The 17627-nt window shown below is 55.5% G+C and overlaps 2 protein-coding genes and 1 non-coding gene across 3 annotated transcripts; all 3 read left to right on the top strand.

Annotated features, from left to right (window-relative positions):
* The first annotated feature begins 506 nt into the window (after nucleotides 1–506).
* EDC4 (enhancer of mRNA decapping 4) lies at nucleotides 507–11619 on the top strand. The gene is given in 29 exon segments (XM_070451121.1): nucleotides 507–780; nucleotides 3097–3253; nucleotides 3639–3750; nucleotides 4052–4151; nucleotides 4420–4609; nucleotides 4716–4863; nucleotides 4953–5057; nucleotides 5395–5504; nucleotides 5582–5665; nucleotides 5758–5853; nucleotides 5951–6053; nucleotides 6165–6345; nucleotides 6440–6512; nucleotides 6607–6698; nucleotides 6774–6961; nucleotides 7049–7167; nucleotides 7255–7405; nucleotides 7727–8160; nucleotides 8254–8358; nucleotides 8443–8595; nucleotides 8680–8716; nucleotides 8854–9066; nucleotides 9068–9299; nucleotides 9383–9498; nucleotides 9578–9743; nucleotides 9827–10013; nucleotides 10097–10316; nucleotides 10684–10847; nucleotides 11086–11619. Coding segments are annotated over 29 exon segments (4314 nt in total). The 5' UTR covers nucleotides 507–695; the 3' UTR covers nucleotides 11279–11619.
* Nucleotides 11620–11625: 6 nt separating this feature from the next.
* NRN1L (neuritin 1 like) lies at nucleotides 11626–13424 on the top strand. Its single transcript, XM_020885027.2, has 3 exons — nucleotides 11626–12094; nucleotides 12792–12924; nucleotides 13033–13424. The coding sequence occupies exons 1-3, from the start codon at nucleotides 11626–11628 to the stop codon at nucleotides 13316–13318; spliced, it is 888 nt and encodes a 295-aa protein (XP_020740686.2). The 3' UTR covers nucleotides 13319–13424.
* Nucleotides 13425–16839: 3415 nt separating this feature from the next.
* Nucleotides 16840–16922, top strand: TRNAS-AGA (transfer RNA serine (anticodon AGA)). Its single transcript has one exon. It is a non-coding gene; the product is annotated as a tRNA-Ser (tRNA).
* Nucleotides 16923–17627: the final 705 nt, after the last annotated feature.

Here is a 17627-nt window from a genome sequence, read left to right as displayed (position 1 = left end):
ATCCCTGGGTCTAGATGATTCCCCCTGGAGAAGGGAATGGCAACCCGCTCCAGAATTCTTGCCTGGGAAATCCCATGGACAGAGGAGCCTGGCGGGCTATAGTCCATGGCGTCGTAAAGAGTCGGATGCGACAGCACGCTCGCCCGCTCAGGCCCTTGGGTTACACTGACCCACTTCCTAAAGTAGAAACCTAAACTTGCCAATTCAGCTTGTTCCTAGAGTATGTGAGGGATTCGGCTTAGGCAACAGAGTTGACCCGATCTAGGCCCATCATGAGTCCATGCTCTGGGAGCGGACATGGACTGGGCGGGATATTGTGAAGCAAGTAGGGTTTAGGGCGGCCCAGAAGGTGGACATCTGCTCTGCCTCAGCCCCAAGGAACTCCCCCGACCCTACTAGCGCAGGGGCTGGCTTTCTGGAGGAGCAAAGCGTCCTCCTCACGAGCCCGGAACCTTTCTTCTCCGCCCGGCTCAGGTTCCGGGAGCTGAAACTCGGGCGGGCCGGAAGTGGAGGCGGTTGGTGGGGTTGGCGGGGCTCAGGGACGCAGCGCGGGCGGCGGTTTGTGAGCTTCGGGTGGATCGAGTATAGTGACCGGCGTCCCACTGTTTGGCTCTGGCAGGGTTGTGCCCAGCTGGACGGTGCGCGGCGGCAGTGAAACGAACGCGGCGCGGACCCAGGCGCCGGTGGCTGGGCCCATGGCCTCCTCTTGCGCGAGCATCGACATCGAGGACGCCACGCAGCACCTGCGGGACATCCTCAAGCTGGACCGGCCGGCGGGAGGTGAGCCGGGCCAGTGGGGGTGGCCCCCATGAGCGGGCAGAAGGATGGCGCGGGCCTTGGCTGCCTTCATGGCCCTGGGGTCCCTCAGGACCAGCTCCGCATCCTTCCATCTGGTGTGGGCAGATGAGGGTCGAAGGGTCGGAGGAGCGTGCTTACCCAAGCGCGCAGACCCCAGGATGCGATCCTTCCCCATCCCGGAGCCGTGCCGCTCTGCCCTGTCCTTCATCACCTCGGCTGAAGGTGAGGGCTCTTCTCTGAATCCGCAAAGCCCACCAGATGTCCTGGCACAACGTCTCTGATGTTCCTGCGACTGGCCCGGGTTCCCTACCCTTTTACCATAACATAGTTCAGAGGCCTAATCTGGGCCCTGTACACCGAGTTCTGGGTCTAGAACTAAACGCTGTGCTGAGGAGCACAGCAACTTGCCCTTCCTTCTGGAATGCAGACTCTAGGCCTGCGATTTTAAGACTAATTTTCTGGAGGAAGGTGACCAACCAGTTTCTGTGTGCTCTCTGGGATTCAGGCAAATCACAGTTTGCACAGTGCTGATTGGATCAGGCTGCAAACATTTGCAAGCGGCAGTTAATTTCCATTCATTTCAAATTTACCTGGGTTTGCTGTGGTACCTCCAGAGCTTCTCCTGCCCTCAATGAGCTCCTAGGCCACAGAGTTAATGAGGTGTAATATAATGTTCTTCCCATTGAGAAAGAGAAGTGTTTTGGTTCTATGAGGAGGACGGGGTAGGTGGGCTAGGGGCTCGTCAATGCCTGAGAACAGCTCAGAGAAGAGCAGTATTTAGGCCAGGACTTACAATACGGAGAGGGACTGGGGTGTCAGGAAAGACCTTCTACAGAGAGGAAATAGCATGTGTGAAGGTACCAAAGTTTCATGGCAGATTCACAGACCTGTGAAAAGTTGTAGTGGTCGAGAGACTAGCTTGTGATGGTGGTGTGGATGCGCAGCAGTCAAAGCTGAGGATTGTGTTTCCTCAGACCCTGTTGTTAAACCTGCTGGAAAGCCCAAACTGGCTCCTTATGGACACAGGCACGGGTCCTCATTGCTGGGTTCAGCTAATCTCTAATCTTTGAGAAAATCCACCTGCTGCCTGAAACCATCAAGCCCTTTCCCCCAGGCCTAGAGTGTGTGCTCCCTTGACTTTCGGGCTTGGCGTGACCCTCTCATGCTTATTAACTGCCACAAAGGTTTGATGGAGCCTGGCATGGGTAACATGTAGCTTGTTTGTTCTCATACTAGCCTCCCTGGAAGGGAAAGTGGTCACCTTACCTCTGAGCATCACTCACTCTGATGCAGGTGAGGTGGCCTGTAGTTTTTCCTCTTGGATTGATACTTGATTCCCCTGTTTGCCAAGTAGTACTTGCTTGTCTCCTCTTCCTGGAGGACAGTGTGAGACCCCAGGCTGTTTTGTGACTAGAAACTTGTCTGATTCCTAAATATGAACCCCTAGTCTCCTAGCCACCCTGGGAGTTTTGGAGTAGTGTTTGAGCCTATGAGACTGCTTGAAATACAGCTAATGGTAAAGCCAGTGGTAAACAACTGAAATGCTATTTGTCCTTCTCATACACCCTACCCCATAATTTCTCTCCTCTTTGGCCAGCTCCTTCACGTCCATAGTGGTTTCTTCTGAGCCCATTCTGTGTGAGGCAGTCTCCTTCCTTTCTTTCTTCCACATCTTAATCATGTCTTTCCATGCCTTAGGAGCCCATCCTCTCTTCCCCAGCGCCTCCACTACTTTGGTCCAGGTCCTGATATCTCTTACCTGGATTCTCAACTATCTTACATGTCACTTTAGAACAGTCAGTCCTCTGGCCACAGCAGATCATGTCACCTTCCCATTCAAAACTCTTTTGTGGCTCTCATTACCACAGGGAAAAGCAAAGCACCCAGCCTCATTCCTGAGACCTCTGCAGCCTTGTTTTCCCTCCGTCCTTCCCATGTTTGTGTGTTCCAGCCACACTACTAGTGTAAAGTCTGTCCTGACTATTCCTCTGCCCTTCTTCAAGTACACAGAGTCCTCTGTACTGACCCAGGCCTGAATATTAACTGGCTGCAGAGGGTTCTTGATGACTTACACCCCTCCCCCAGGTAGAAGAGCCTCATGCTCATCCTTGGTCCTAGCATACACTGGGTTCACCATCAGTGCTTATAGAATGAATTGAATAAAGGGCCCTCCTCCCCACTGACATGCCTTGTTGAGTGTTCCTAGAGCACCTTATGATTCTTGAATGGAACCCTGCAGAAGGAGAGGCCAGTGGGCAGGTGGAACAAACTCATCAGAGTGGCCCTTTCTGCCCCTAGGCCCCAGTGCAGAGAACCAGCGACCATCTAATGCCTACAATGGAGATCTCAATGGGCTCCTGGTCCCAGACCCCCTCTGCTCAGGTGACAGTGCTTCAACAAACAAGCCTGGTCTCCGAGCCATGCCACCTATTAACCTGCAGGAAAAGCAGGTCATGTGAGTGTTTGGGAGATGGTAGTGGTGGTGATGGGGTCTTTGAGGCATTTGCTAACTAAAGGCATAAGGTGGGCGAAGAGGGTCCGGCAGTCTCTGCTGCTTCCCCGAAGACGGCCTGGGGTAGAATGCTCCACTTGGATGAGGGCCACGGACAAGGGCTTGGCCTCAATCTGAAATTTGGGCTCCTGGTTTAGCATGGAAGTAGGACCATTCCCAAGGAGGGAGGTGAGCAAGAGAAGCTATGGATTTGGGGACCAGTGAATCAGGCAGAGCAGGGCATCTGGGGCTTGACACTTTCACCAGAGTGGCTGCATCCTCTCCCCTCAACCCTGCCCATTGAGACTTCGGGTGAACAAGAATCACGCTTGTGCACCCCTCCCTCCAGCTGCCTGTTAGGAGATGACAGTTCCACTGGCATCGGAATTTTGGCCAAGGAGGTGGAGATTGTGGCCAGCAGTGACTCTAGCATCTCGAGCAAGGCACGGGGGAGCAACAAGGTGGGCACCAAGATGTTGTGGCATGCATAATGGCTGGGGCACAGTTAGGCTGTCCCTCCCCTATTCCATGCTGCCAGTTCCTATGGGGACTATCCTAACAGACAGATAGTGTACCCCAGTCTCAGGAAGCCAGTGTTGGCTGCCAAGTCTTTGTGGGAATCTGACCCCAAGAGTTGTGCATGGGTGGCTGGGCTTGCACATATGGCCTCTCCTGTTCCCAGGCATTCTGGGGGCTACTTCAGCTCCAGGAAAGCCGCCCCAGCCCTTGACTTCTGTGACCTTCCTCACTGTTGGTTCTCAGGTGAAAATTCAGCCTGTCGCCAAGTATGACTGGGAGCAGAAATACTACTATGGCAACTTGATTGCTGTGTCCAACTCTTTCTTGGCCTATGCTATAAGGGGTGAGTAGGAGCAGTACAGAGGAGGAAGGTGTTCTGCTTGAAGTCCCAGAGGGGATGCTCTGCAGTTGGGTCACTCAGCCCCCTCAGACTGTAGAGGTATGATGGCAAGCTCGTCTGCGATGCCCCCAGTTCTGCCCAACCCTCTGGAGCCCAGTGAGAAAACTGAGCCTCAGACTGGTAATGGCAGAGAGGCAGGCAAGGGCAGGGCCTCTCTGTTGCCACCTGGTCCTGAGTACTTATTCACAGACTACCACTCTCCTGATTCCAGCTGCCAACAACGGCTCAGCAATGGTGCGAGTGATCAGTGTCAGCACTTCAGAGCGGACCCTGCTCAAAGGCTTCACAGGCAGCGTGGCTGATCTGGCCTTTGCACATGTCAATTCCCCACAGCTGGCCTGCCTGGATGAGGCAGGCAACCTGTTTGTATGGCGCTTGGCCCTGATTAATGGCAAAATTCAGTATCCTTTCCCAGGGTGGGATGGGGGACTGGAGAAAAGTGGGTGGAGCTGGGTCTGTCAGACCCACCGCATCATCCCTCCGACTAGCCCTTAACACCCTGCTCAGAGAGGAGATCTTGGTCCACATCCGCCAGCCAGAGGGCACTCCACTGAACCACTTCCGCAGGATCATCTGGTGCCCCTTCATCCCCGAGGAGAGTGAGGACTGCTGTGAGGAGGGCAGCCCAACAGTGGCCCTGTTGCATGAGGACCGGGTGAGGGGGCTAGGCCTGGGGGGAGAGGCAGGGGCTGGGTAGCAGTGGGGTAGTCTTGGGCTGAGCACTCACTTCCCGGTGCCTGCCAGGCTGAGGTGTGGGACCTTGACATGCTTCGCACCAACCACAGCACCTGGCCCGTGGACGTCAGCCAGATCAAGCAGGGCTTCATCGTGGTAAAAGGCCACAGCACAGTAAGCCTGCAACCAACAGCCTTTCCTGCCCTCTCGCCCCACCCCACTGTGTCCCTCATCTATTTCCTAGACCCACAGCTGCCCAGACAGCTTTCCAGCACTCTGCCCACGGGACCTCTGAGCACAGAGTGACCCCCTCCTGTGGTGCTCACACCTCACCTGACCTGGCTGTACCCCCCTGGATCTGGGCTTCTCCACAGGGCTCCATTCAGTCAGTCTTTCATACACACATGCAGATCCCCTGTGGGTCAGCCTAGCTCACCTCCATCCTCACCTGAGGAGGACTTGCTCCCACCTCTAGTTGGTGGCAAAGCAAGGCTTTTTGGGTTCTTCTCAGTGCTTAAGTGAAGGGGCCCTCTCACCTGATGGGACTGTCCTGGCTACTGCAAGTCATGATGGCTTCGTCAAGTTCTGGCAGATCTACATTGAGGGACAGGATGAGCCACGGTAAGGCAGAGCCTGAGGGACTGGGCTCCCCCAGGTAGGGGATCAGATCACCCACTTGGGCCCCTCATTTACCGCAGGTGTTTACATGAGTGGAAGCCTCATGATGGGCGGCCCCTCTCCTGCCTCTTGTTCTGTGACAACCACAAGAAACAGGATCCTGAGTGAGTGAGTGGGCAGGCCGGAGGGTGGTGGGCTGGACCGTGGGCTACCATAAAGGGCCCCGCCAGCCACTCAGTGCCTTGCTGCTTTGCAGGGTCCCTTTCTGGAGGTTCCTCATTACTGGCGCTGACCAGAATCGGGAGCTGAAGATGTGGTGCACGGTGTCCTGGACCTGCCTGCAGACCATTCGGTAAGCAGGGGCTGTGGGGCTGGGCAGGGGCAGGCTTGGTGATATGGGTTTTTTCCATCCTTGGTCTCATTTATCCTGCCTCATTCCCCCTATCCAGCTTCTCCCCAGATATCTTCAGCCCAGTGAGTGTGCCCCCCAGCCTCAAGGTTTGCCTGGACCTCTCAGCGGAATATCTGATCCTCAGTGATGTGCAGCGGAAGGTGGGCTGCAGTGGGGGCAGAGCGGGTAGCATCGGGGGGATGAAGGTGTGTGTGGCTCATCTGGGGCCTTCTTATCCCCTGAACTCAGCTGTGACCTTGCTGCCCGTGCAGGTCCTCTATGTGATGGAACTGCTGCAGAACCAGGAGGAGGGCCGAGCCTGCTTCAGCTCCATCTCTGAGTTCCTTCTCACCCACCCTGTACTGAGCTTCGGTATCCAGGTTGTGAGTCGCTGCCGGCTGCGGCACACAGAGGTGCTGCCTGCCGAGGAGGAGAACGACAGCCTCGGGGCTGGTGAGCTGCTCAGGGTCGGGGGTCTGTGTTGGAAGGCAGGGGAGTGCTGAGGTACAGAGTGTCAGGGGCTTAGTCATCCCCTTTGTCCTTGTAGACGGGACCCACGGAGCAGGTGCCATGGAGTCTGCAGCCGGCGTGCTCATCAAGCTCTTCTGTGTGCACACTAAGTAAGTGTGCTGGAGGGGGGCCGCCTGTGCCTGGTCAGCCCCTCCCTACCATGCTGCCTCTGACTGTCATTTTCTCCCTCTGCTCGTCCTGCAGGGCATTGCAGGACGTCCAGATCCGCTTTCAGCCACAGCTGAACCCTGACATTGTGGCCCCGCTCCCCTCACACTCTGCCCATGAAGACTTCAGTGAGTTAAGGGTGAGAGGGAAGTGGGTTTTGACCAGGGTGTGAGATCTGACTAAAGTGGCAGCCTTCCCCACAGCATTTGGAGAGTCTCGGCCCGAGCTGGGCTCAGAGGGCCTGGGATCGGCCACTCAAGGCTCCCAGCCTGACCTCCGACGTATCGTGGAGTTGCCTGCACCAGCCGACTTCCTCAGTCTGAGCAGTGAGACCAAGCCCAAGCTGATGACACCTGACGCCTTCATGACGCCCAGCGCCTCCCTGCAGCAGGTGTGCTTGAGAGGAGTGGGCCTTGGGGAAGGTGGTACCTGGGGATGCCTTCCACAGCCACAGCCCTCATTCTCCATGTTTCCCCAGATCGCTGCATCTCCCAGTAGTAGCAGCAGCAGCAGCAGCAGCAGCAGCAGCAGCAGCTCCTCTCTCACAGCCGTGTCTGCCATGAGCAGTACTTCGGTCGTGGACCCCTCCTTGCCCAGGTGAAGTGAGGGGCAGAGTGAGGGGCAGGGGCTGGTGCCAGGTGACACTAGGCTCTGTCTACTTACACCTCATCCTCCTGCCACCAGGCCACCTGAGGAGCTGACCTTGAGCCCCAAGCTACAGCTGGATGGCGGTCTGACCATGAGCAGCAGCAGCCTGCAGGCAAGCCCACGTGGGCTCCTGCCCGGCCTGCTCCCAGGTCCGGCCGACAAACTGACTCCCAAAGGGCCTGGTCAGGTGTGTGTGTGGGTGTGTGAAGTGCAGGGTGGCAGGCGTATGGAGGGTGGGGAGGCTGGTGGTGATCTCCCAGTTTCCTGTGTGCTGGTCCTGCTCTGCCTCAGATAGCCCATGTTTCCCCTGAGGGTGTCTTAGCCTCCGGTGTCCCTGGAGAGCAGCCCCTCAGCCTCTCTTCCCCGCTCCTCTCCTGACTGTGACCATTTATGACTTGTGTCCCTGTCCTCCGTGCCCCATCTCGCATCACTGCACACACCAGTGCATCATCTCCATACTTGGTTAGCCCTACCTCCCACCATTTAAGTCTTATCTTGGCCCCCTCAGGTGCCTACTGCTGCCTCTGCACTCGCCCTGGAGCTGCAGGAAGTGGAACCCCTGGGGCTGCCTCAGGCTTCCCCCAGCCGCACCCGCTCCCCCGATGTTATCTCCTCAGCCTCCACTGCCTTGTCCCAGGACATCCCTGAGATCGCATCTGAGGCGCTGTCCCGTGGCTTTGGCGCCTCCGCTCCTGAGGGCCTAGAGCCAGACAGCATGGCCTCAGCAGCCTCGGCGCTCCACCTGTTGTCCCCAAGGCCCCGGCCAGGGCCTGAGCTTGGCCCCCAGCTTAGCCTGGATGGGGGCCCTGGGGATGGGGATCGGCATAGTACCCCTTCCCTCCTGGAGGCAGCCTTGACCCAGGAGGCCACGGCCCCTGACAGTCAGGTCTGGCCTACAGCCCCAGACATCACTCGCGAGACCTGCAGCAGCCTGGCCGAGAGGTGAGGAGCCTGGAGGGTAGGCGGGGGGAGTGTGCCAATGGTAGGGGCTTCAGGTAGAGTCATCCACCACTGACTTGGCCTGGCCCTCCCTAGCCCCCGGAATGGCCTCCAGGAAAAGCACAAGAGCCTGGCCTTCCACCGACCACCTTACCACCTGTTGCAGCAACACGACAGCCAGGACGCCAGCGCCGAGCAAAGGTAGGCGTCACCCTGCACCTTTCCTCTCCCAGGAGGGCTAGCCAGTGGGCAAGTGCCTATCTCTCTCCTTCCTCTCCCCCCCAGTGACCATGATGACGAGGTGGCCAGCCTCGCCTCTGCCGCAGGGAATTTTGGCACCAAAGTGCCCACTCCACGTCTTCCAGCCAAGGACTGGAAGACCAAGGGATCTCCTCGGGCCTCACCCAAGCTCAAGAGAAAGGGCAAAAAGGATGACGGGTAGGGGGGGCCCCAGGGCCAGGGAGGGGGTGGTCTTCAGGCTGCCTGCGTGACGTGGCCTGAGGTGCTTCTCACCTATGGCAGGGATTCTTCCTTGGGATCCCGGCTCACAGAGCACCAGGTGAGTGAGCAGAGAGTCCCTTTCTGCTTCTGGGACTCCTGCCTGTGGGGGTGGAGGTGGGGTGGCCAGACCGTCCCCTGGTCTGATGTGGGGGATGGGCAGGGCAGGCATCAGGTGACTTTTGGTGTTACTGGCAGGTGGCAGAAACCCCTGAGAACTGGCCGGCACTGATCTGGCAGCAGCAGAGAGAGCTGGCACAGCTGCGGCACAGCCAAGAAGAGCTGCTGCAGCGCCTGTGTGCCCAGCTTGAAGGCCTGCAGAGCACTGTCACAGGCCACGTGGAGAGAGCCCTGGAGTCGAGGCACGAGCAGGAGCGTATCCTTGGGGGCAGGGCCACAGCCGGGCGGAGGGCAGGGAGGCAGCCGTGTTCTCAGCCCAGGACGGTGTGTGGGACCTCCTCCAGGTCTGTTCCTTAGCAACAGCACAGAGCGGCGACTGGAGCGGGCCCTGGCCGAGGGGCAGCAGCGGGGTGGGCAGCTGCAGGAGCAGCTGACGCAGCAGCTATCCCAGGCACTGTCTTCAGCGGTAGCAGGGCGGCTGGAGCGCAGCATACGGGATGAGATCAAGAAGACAGTTCCTCCGTGTGAGTTTCACATGGAGACTTCTGGGCGGACCAGATTCGAAGGGCCCCCTCCCTGTCAAACCTCCCTCCTTCTCATGTCCCAGGTGTCTCCCGGAGTCTAGAGCCCGTGGCTGGCCAGCTCAGCAACTCGGTGGCCACCAAACTCACAGCTGTGGAGAGTAGCATGAAAGAGAACATCTCTAAGCTGCTCAAGTCCAAGGTGCTGTAGGGCCTAAGATGAGGGAAGTGAGTGGTGGGCATGAGCTCAAGACTCAACTTAGTCCCTCCTCTACCCCTAGAACTTGACAGATGCCATTGCCCGAGCAGCCGCAGACACGTTACAGGGGCCAATGCAGGCCGCCTACCGGGAAGCCTTCCAGAGCGTGGTCCTGCCCGCCTTCGAGAAGAGCTGCCAGGCCATGTTCCAGCAGATCAATGACAGCTTCCGACTGGGCACACAGGAGTGTGAGTGAGGTCTTCTGCCTCAGGGAGGGAGAGGCCATCCTCTTCTCATTGTCCCTCTCACGGCTCCCATGGTCACTTTTCAGACTTGCAGCAGTTGGAGAGCCACATGAAGAGCCGTAAGGCACGAGAGCAGGAGGCACGGGAGCCTGTTCTGGCCCAGCTGCGGGGCCTGGTCAGCACCTTGCAGGGGGCCACGGAGCAGATGGCAGCCACTGTATCTGGCAGCGTTCGGGCTGAGGTGCAGCACCAGCTGCACGTGGCCGTGGGCAGGTGGGTGGCCTGGGCATGGAGCTAGCTGGTGGGTGTGGAAAGGGCCAGACTCGACCACATATTGACCCTCACTTGCCTCGCAGCCTGCAGGAGGCGATTCTAGCACAGGTACAGCGCATTGTGAAGGGCGAGGTGAGTGTGGCTCTCAAGGAGCAGCAGGCCGCCGTCACCTCTAGCATCATGCAGGCCATGCGCTCAGCCGCTGGCACACCTGTCCCTGCTGCCCACCTCGACTGCCAAGCCCAGCAAGCCCATATCCTACAGCTGCTGCAGCAGGGCCACCTCAATCAGGCCTTCCAGCAGGTAAGCCAGGCACTGGGCCCAGGTAGAGGCCAGTGTCTCCTGACAAGAGCCACATTCCCTGTCAGACTTCGGGTGGTCTGGCAGCAGACTTTCTTTGGTTCTCTTTGCCTCCAGGCCATTTCCCTTGCTTTTCCCTCTGCCTGGTCCCTGCATCCCTTTCTTTCTACCTCAGTCCACCTTGCTTTGTCACCACCTTTCTCAGAAATCCTGATCCCCTAGAGTAACAGCAGCCCTTCAGTGCTCTCTCTGGGCCCCTGAGCAACTCCCTCAGGATGCCCTACTCCACAGCCATCCTCTCCCAGGCCACATAGCCAGACAAGCAGGCATTCCATCTTGACATCAGCTATAAACTCTGTTCTCTGCTCAGGCCCTGACAGCTGCCGACCTGAATCTGGTGCTATACGTGTGTGAAACAGTGGACCCAGGCCAGGTTTTTGGGCAGCCACCTTGCCCCCTCTCCCAGCCTGTACTCCTTTCTCTCATCCAGCAACTGGCCTCTGATCTTGGCACTCGAACTGACCTCAAGCTCAGGTGAGTGGGAGTAGTTGGGGACTAGAGCTGGGGTGAAGGGGGGTGAGTACTTCAAAGCAGAGACTCCCACTCCTACCTCACTCCCCTCCCCCGTGTTCTCCACCAGTCCCCTCTGCCCCCACCCATCTCAGGCTTTGAGACCTCCATTGTCAGCAGCCCCTCTGGTCCTCATTGCCACCAGGGGGCGTTCTCCTCTGCTGGAGGCCACCTATAGCCAGTCTTTTTCCTCCATCCCCAGCTACCTGGAAGAGGCTGTAATGCACCTGGACCACAGTGACCCCATCACTCGGGACCACATGGGCTCCGTCATGGCTCAGGTGCGCCAGAAGCTCTTCCAGTTCCTGCAAGCAGAGCCACACAACTCACTTGGCAAAGCGGCCCGGCGTCTCAGCCTCATGCTGCATGGCCTTATGACCCCCAGCCTCCCTTAGCTAAGCCTCCTTTGTCCAGGGTGAGGTGGCACTGAAGTCCAACAGACAGGCTTAGGCCAAAGTAGGGTCATGCCTGCCTGTTACCTGCTCAGGCGCCCACCTTTGGAGAGTTTTACGGGGATAGCACTGGCTGTGGTCTACAGGGTGTGGTAGCCAGCAGGTGTAGGCTGGGCCCAGGGTGGGTATTGTGCCTTCTTGGGTTCTGTCATGCCTGGAGCATAACCCCCGAGATTATGACGCCACTTAAGTTGAATTTTCCATGTTCCTTTTTACCTCCGATTTGGGTCTTTTTGTTTTTGAAAAAACATTAAGAAATTCAAGTAAATGCTTTTGGAATAAAATGGAGTATGTGTGTGCTTTTCATGTGTCTTTGGTGTGACTTTGATAACTGCACTCTCTTAACCTGCCCCCTCTCTTCTCCCTGTGCGGAGCTCTGTCTAGGCCAACCCATCCCACGGGGCCTGGACACCACCCTCATCTGCCCAGCTACTATCCCAGATCTCTCCATCTCCGAGGCAAGGGTGCCCCAGCGTCAGCTCAGCTCCCCACTATGCTCCTGGGTTCTCCTCTCTGGAGTCCCTCCCTCCTCTTTTGCCTATTGGAACTGGGGTGGGGCTTCTGGGTGGCTGAGCCCCGCCCCTCATCCAATCACAGTGCCTCTTCCCGGAGGCTGGGCCGAAGGGCTGCCCTCCAAGCTGCTAGCCCTGTTAGTAGGCTCCCAGCTGGGGATGATGCGCTGCTGCTGCTGCTGCTGTCACCACCGGCAACAGCCCTATGCACTGGGGCTGTTGCTGTTGCTGCTGCTGCCGCCCCTCGGTGAGTGCCCAGGCCCAGACTATCCACACACCCTCTCCACAGGCTGGGTATAGGTTGTGTGGGAGCTGAGGCACAGCCTTCCTGAGTGCCGAGAGCCAGGGTGGAGAGGTGAAAGGGCTCCAGAGAGGGAAGAATGTGATCCAGTGACTGAAAGATGTAAAGTGAGGGTTGTGAACTGAACCGTAGTTTCAGAGGGAAGAACCCCCAAATTCCACAGTCTGATAAGCAGAAGCTTGACCTCTTGCAGGACTCCCAGACTAAACCCAGGATCTCTGAGATCTTCTCCTAGGGTCAGGCCTGGATCTCAACCCCCTCTATCCTGACCCATTGGGAAACACCTGTGTTCAGGGAGGTGTCTAGGCTGCAGAGAAACTGGCCTTTGCCATGGGCCCCGTCCCCCTTACCCATGTCCATGCTCCTTCAATTGGACAGTTCTCACCTGACCTGGGGCCCAGAACTCGGAGAAAGCCAACCCCTGGGGTGAGATTTCTTCCCCCACGCCCACCTATCCTGTCTGGGTCCTCCTAGAAGGGGGTGGAGGCAGGTGGTCCCCAGGTGTGCCCCTTGGTTCCCTAGGGTGCCCCTTTCAAGCTGAGTCACGTCCCCAGAAAGCTCCCTGGTAAACAAGCCTCTGGGAGTCGGGGGGTTGAGGGTGCACTGCCTCATCCTATCAATTAGTCTCCACCCCCACCCGCAGTCCCTGTATCTCCCCTGGCAGCAGCTGCAGCGGGCCCAGGCCGCTGTGACACCATATACCAGGGCTTTGCTGAGTGTCTCATCCGCTTGGGAGACGGCATGGGCCACGGAGGCGAACTGGAGACCGTCTGCAGGTATGGGCAGGTGCGCGGGCAACACCACCCTTGGGATCTGAACCTTTTCCCTCCCATCCCAAAGCCCCCCTGCCCCACCTAATTCCCCTAACCCCATACCCTTAACAGGTCTTGGAATGACTTCCACACCTGTGCCTCACGAGTCCTATTGGGCTGCCCGGAGGAGGCAGCTGCCGTGTGGGAGTCACTACAGCAAGAAGCTCGCCGGGCCCCACACCCAGATAACTTGCACACTCTCTGTGGCACCCCTGTGCGCCTTCAGGAGCGTGGCGTGGGCCCAGAGACCAACCAGGAAACCCTGCGGGCGACAGCACCGGCGCCCACCCCGGCCCCCACGCCCCCGCTGCTGGCAGCTGCTCTGGCGCTGGCCTGCCTCCTGGGGCCCCTGGCCTAGCCAGTCCAGTTGGGTAGTGGCGCCCCCACCTCCAGCCCTGCTCTGGTGGCTGCCGTCGGCCTCCTCAGAGCACACTTGGCTTTCATTAAAGGTATTTATATTTGTACTAAGTTCCTTCCTTTCTTTCTGCTGAGGCCCACTTGGCTGGGGTTGAGGCCTCCAGAAACTGATCCCCAAGATAACATGGGCGGAGCCGAAGGCTGCCACAGGGGACTCAGTCTTTTTCCTCACAAACACTCATTTCCCAGGGGTAGGGCAGAGCTTTCCACTGCCAGCAGGTTCCAAGAGCTCTGTCCGGGAATGTCTCTCTCTCTGTTCTCCCAGGCTGGCACTCCTACCTTCCTGCCTCTCCTGTCCTGGCCTGTAGGGGCCTTGTGAGGTGGTGGAGCATCCCCATCCCCCCCCCCCCCCCCCCCCAGCCAGTCCACCCCTCTCCCAGTTTCCAGGCTCCTGACCATCTCACCTCGTGCTCCCTCTGCTGAACTACCCCCTTAGCCTTCAAGACACAGTTCAGATTAAGTACCCTTTCCTCTCCTTCTCTGGGGTTATGGCTCATCTGAGGGGAGCCTGTTCCAGAAGACAGGGAACCCCTGTTGGAGTCTACATTCAAGTCTCTGAGGTGATCGGGAGCGTCAGAAACTGGGTCACAATGAGGGTTCTTCTGGCCTCTGCTCTGCACAAGCTTGTTTTCTGAGAAGAGGTGTGCTGCATGAGGTCAGAGAAATCCTGGAGGACTTTCTGGAAGCACAGATGAATGTGCCCTGTGTGAGGAGCCCCTGTTCTTCATGGTGAAGAAGAAGAGCAAGACTCAACATGAGCAGAATCCTGAGGGAAGACGAAGGCCTCAGAGAGGGGGAGACCCTCTACCATCCCTGCCGGGACCCTCTAAGTTCACCCCCACGTGACTTGAGTGAACACTGCCATGGCCTCCTCACTGGCTTCTACTTTATTCTCCATTGAACAACTGATCCCGATATTAAACTCCTTTTCATTGTCTGCAAGGCCCTTTGTCAGTCAGCTGTGTGTCTATGTAGGATGGTTTATTCAGTCTACTGAGTAACTCCCACTCTATAGTAGCACAGAGGAATGATCTACCTGCTCAGTCCTTGGGGTAAGGGGAGGTTTCAGAGAAGAAGCATGATAGAGAGTGATAGGTGGTAAAGAAGACAGTTACAAATGGTGGAGGAGAAGTGGGGCTGAGTTGGAGAGGACTTTACACGAGGGGCCCGAGGAATCAGCTGGGAGGGGAGGACGGGTGGAAGTTCAGGACTTGTCAGGCCAGGTTTGCACTAAAGCACGTGCTGGGAGGTTGTTGACCCTAGGACAGAATCAGGCCTGGTAGGACCCTCGCTTAGGCTCCAGGGTGACAGGAGCCTCTAAGAGACCTCCACTCTACTTCATCCAGAGGAGCCCTACTTCAGCTTCCCAAACACCCTCTCATTCCAGTTAGCTAAGATGCCTCAATTAACTCACTCTGCCCTGTCTTTGCTCCTGTACTTCCTTCACCTGTACTTTTATCCCCACTTTGCTCTCCCAACCATTCCTTACCCATCTTCTGAAAGTTCAGGCCAAAAAAACCCAGATCCACCCCTGCTGACCACCAGCATCTTCTGGAAGGAAATGCCAGACTTTTATTCCTCTGGATCCTTATACATCTATTCTCTGTACTCAGAATTCCTTTCCTTATTTTCTCCTGGCAAACTCCTACTTCTTGTTCAGGATCCCCTCCTCCCTATCCCTGAATCCAGGCTGAATCAGAAGCCTCTTTCAGGTCCACACAGCTCCCAGGCTTTCTTCTGTCTCAATACTGATAGCACTGGCTCACTGGCTTGTTAGTCTTGGTCTAGGTCAGAATTCCCCACCATGGATTCCCCAAGGGTCCTCTTTGTGTCTCCAGCACCCAACATAGGGGTGGGTATAAAGAATGCACTTGTGGGAGTGTGTGGAATGAAAAACAGAATCACTAAAACCTGCATAGGAAATGTTACAGTCAGCAAGAGCTTGGCCTAAGAATGACTTCAGTATGGAGGGTGTGTCCTCTTTGGGCTCTTAACCTGAGCATACTATTGAGAGGGATGGTGCTGGGGCTCCAAAGCCCAAAAATCTTCCCAGAGCTACTTGAGGTAGGAGGCCAGGAGCAGCCTGCTTCCAGGAGCAGGGCCACTGTTGTGTTGGCCAGCCATCAAGGGGATTACCATCCTCCTGCTGTGACCTACTTTCCCCTGGTTTTTGCTCCCTAAGTCCCTGCTCTTCCCTGGAATTGAGTGACCTGGAGTGTATGCATGGGGTTGGGGGTGGGGACAGAATTGCTCTCTGGCCAGGGGCTTAAGAGCTTTGTGTGTTTTATCCCAGAGCTGGAGAGAAGGGGTGAGTTGATAGCCAACTGGACTGGGTCCTAGACACAGCTGCCCAGGGCAGAGTATCATGGTAATGGTGCTTCTCACATTTGCAGCTCTGCAGACATGGAATAGCTATTTTTCAGGGGAAAATCTGGGGGCTAGATATCCTGAGCCCAGTCCCCCTCGCATCAACGTACCTCTTTATCTCAGGGCTCTGGAGTTCTTCACCAGAGCCCAGCACCTGCCCACAGCTTGCTCAATAAATATCTATTGAATTAATTTGCTGAATTGCTGTAAAATAGAGGTGTGGATTTCTAAACCCCATTAACCTTGGAATTCTATATTATTTTCTATCCTCACAATACCTGTGGGGGTCAGGATTTTTATCCCCATTACACAAATAAGAAACATGAGGCTAGAGCTTCCCCTGGTAGTCCAGGGGTTGGGAATCTACCTGCCAATGCAGGGGACACAGGTTCAATCCCTGGTCTAGGAGGATCCCACATATTATCGGGCTACAACTACTGAGCCTGCATGCCTAAGAGCCTTTGCTCTGCAACAAAAGAAACTACCACAGTAAGAAGCCTGTGCACCACAACAAAGAATAGCTCCCATTTGCTGCAACTAGAGAAAGCCAAAGCACAGCAACAAAAACCCAGTTCAGACTACATAAATAAAATTTTTAAAAAAGAAAACAAACAAACCAACATAGGGTTTAGGGAGGGGAAGATATCTTCCTTAAGTTCATGCAACTGTGGAAGTGTCGGAGCTGGGATATAATTCCGTTTGTTTGGCCCCTAAGTTCATTCCTTTTATGCATCACACTAGACATATGGAAATAATTTTTAAAGTTTGTTTATTTTTTTTGGCCAAGCAGCTTGCAGGGATCTTGGTTCCCCAACCAGGTATCAAACCTGTACCCCCCCAGTGAAAACACAGAGTCTTCCACTGGACCACCAGGGAAATCCCTAAAAGTTTTATTTTTTTAATCTTTTATGAAGCCCTAGGACATAAAACAGGCCATGTCTTATGATGTTAATATATGTTTAGGTTTAAAGTATAAGATTAACTTATACAGTCAAAGACAATTCCATGTATGAAATAAGAGTTCAATAAAAATTTTAATAAACTGACTGAAATGAGGAAGATGTATGGAGATTACAATCCTCTTACTACCTGAAAGTAGTCGTGGCCGAGTGGTTATAGGTGATGGACTAGAAATCCATTGGGGTTCCCCCCCGCAGGTTCAAATCCTGCCGACTACGGTATCTTTCCTTTGTGATGATTCCTACTGGGGCATAGCCAGCTTAGAAAGAATGCTCTTGCCTTGAAGAAAGAACCTAGGTTCTTTTCTGGTTGCCCGGTGAAAAGTTCCACATTGCACTCCAACAGTAATGGTAAAAGTATTTTAAAAGGAGGTAAAAACACCTTTATTGAGACATCTATTAACATTTTTTGCTCCCTACCCACAACTGGGTTGATTGTAGATAATTCTAATCCTATAGAATTGTTAATGGTAACAATTTTTTTCTTTAATCTACTTGCTTTGCAGGGTATATCAATACTTAAATTCAGTCAAAATAACAACATTTAAAACGGACAAGAAAAAAAAAAGTTACTTCTGTAGTTGGCCCCAAACTAATTTCACCGATTCTCAAGTTAACTACTTCCAGCTCCGCTGTGATGGAGGTCAAATTCAACACATCTGAGTGCCTGAATTATTTTAACGGCAGTTTAAAAAAATATAGATTTCTTAATTACATTTAGACCGATCCTTTGCGGAGTTCCAGAGACACTTCCAGAAACCCCTTAAAATGCACTACGTCCCCAACCTCGCACTCCACATCAACCAGGATCTTGGGACTTTCCCCCTACTACCCACGGTGCCTGCCCAAACCTAGGGTCGAGACACCTGGAAACACAGACTCACTCCCTCCGGGAAAAGAGAACAACGCTGTACTTAAGACGTT

The sequence above is a fragment of the Odocoileus virginianus genome, chromosome 20, assembly GCF_023699985.2.
Source record: "Odocoileus virginianus isolate 20LAN1187 ecotype Illinois chromosome 20, Ovbor_1.2, whole genome shotgun sequence".
NCBI classification, from domain to species: domain Eukaryota; kingdom Metazoa; phylum Chordata; class Mammalia; order Artiodactyla; family Cervidae; genus Odocoileus; species Odocoileus virginianus.
This window is presented reverse-complemented; position numbering and strand designations above follow the sequence as displayed.

What these genes read in the sequence shown, in the direction of transcription:
- NRN1L (XM_020885027.2), top strand. Translation starts at nt 11,626, where the DNA reads ATGTGTGTGCTTTTCATGTGTCTTTGGTGTGACTTTGATAACTGCACT. An exon ending in GCTGCTGCTGCCGCCCCTCG is followed by an intron (nt 12,095 to 12,791) that starts GTGAGTGCCCAG and finishes CCCCACCCGCAG; the next exon opens with TCCCTGTATCTCCCCTGGCA. An exon ending in GAACTGGAGACCGTCTGCAG is followed by an intron (nt 12,925 to 13,032) that starts GTATGGGCAGGT and finishes TACCCTTAACAG; the next exon opens with GTCTTGGAATGACTTCCACA.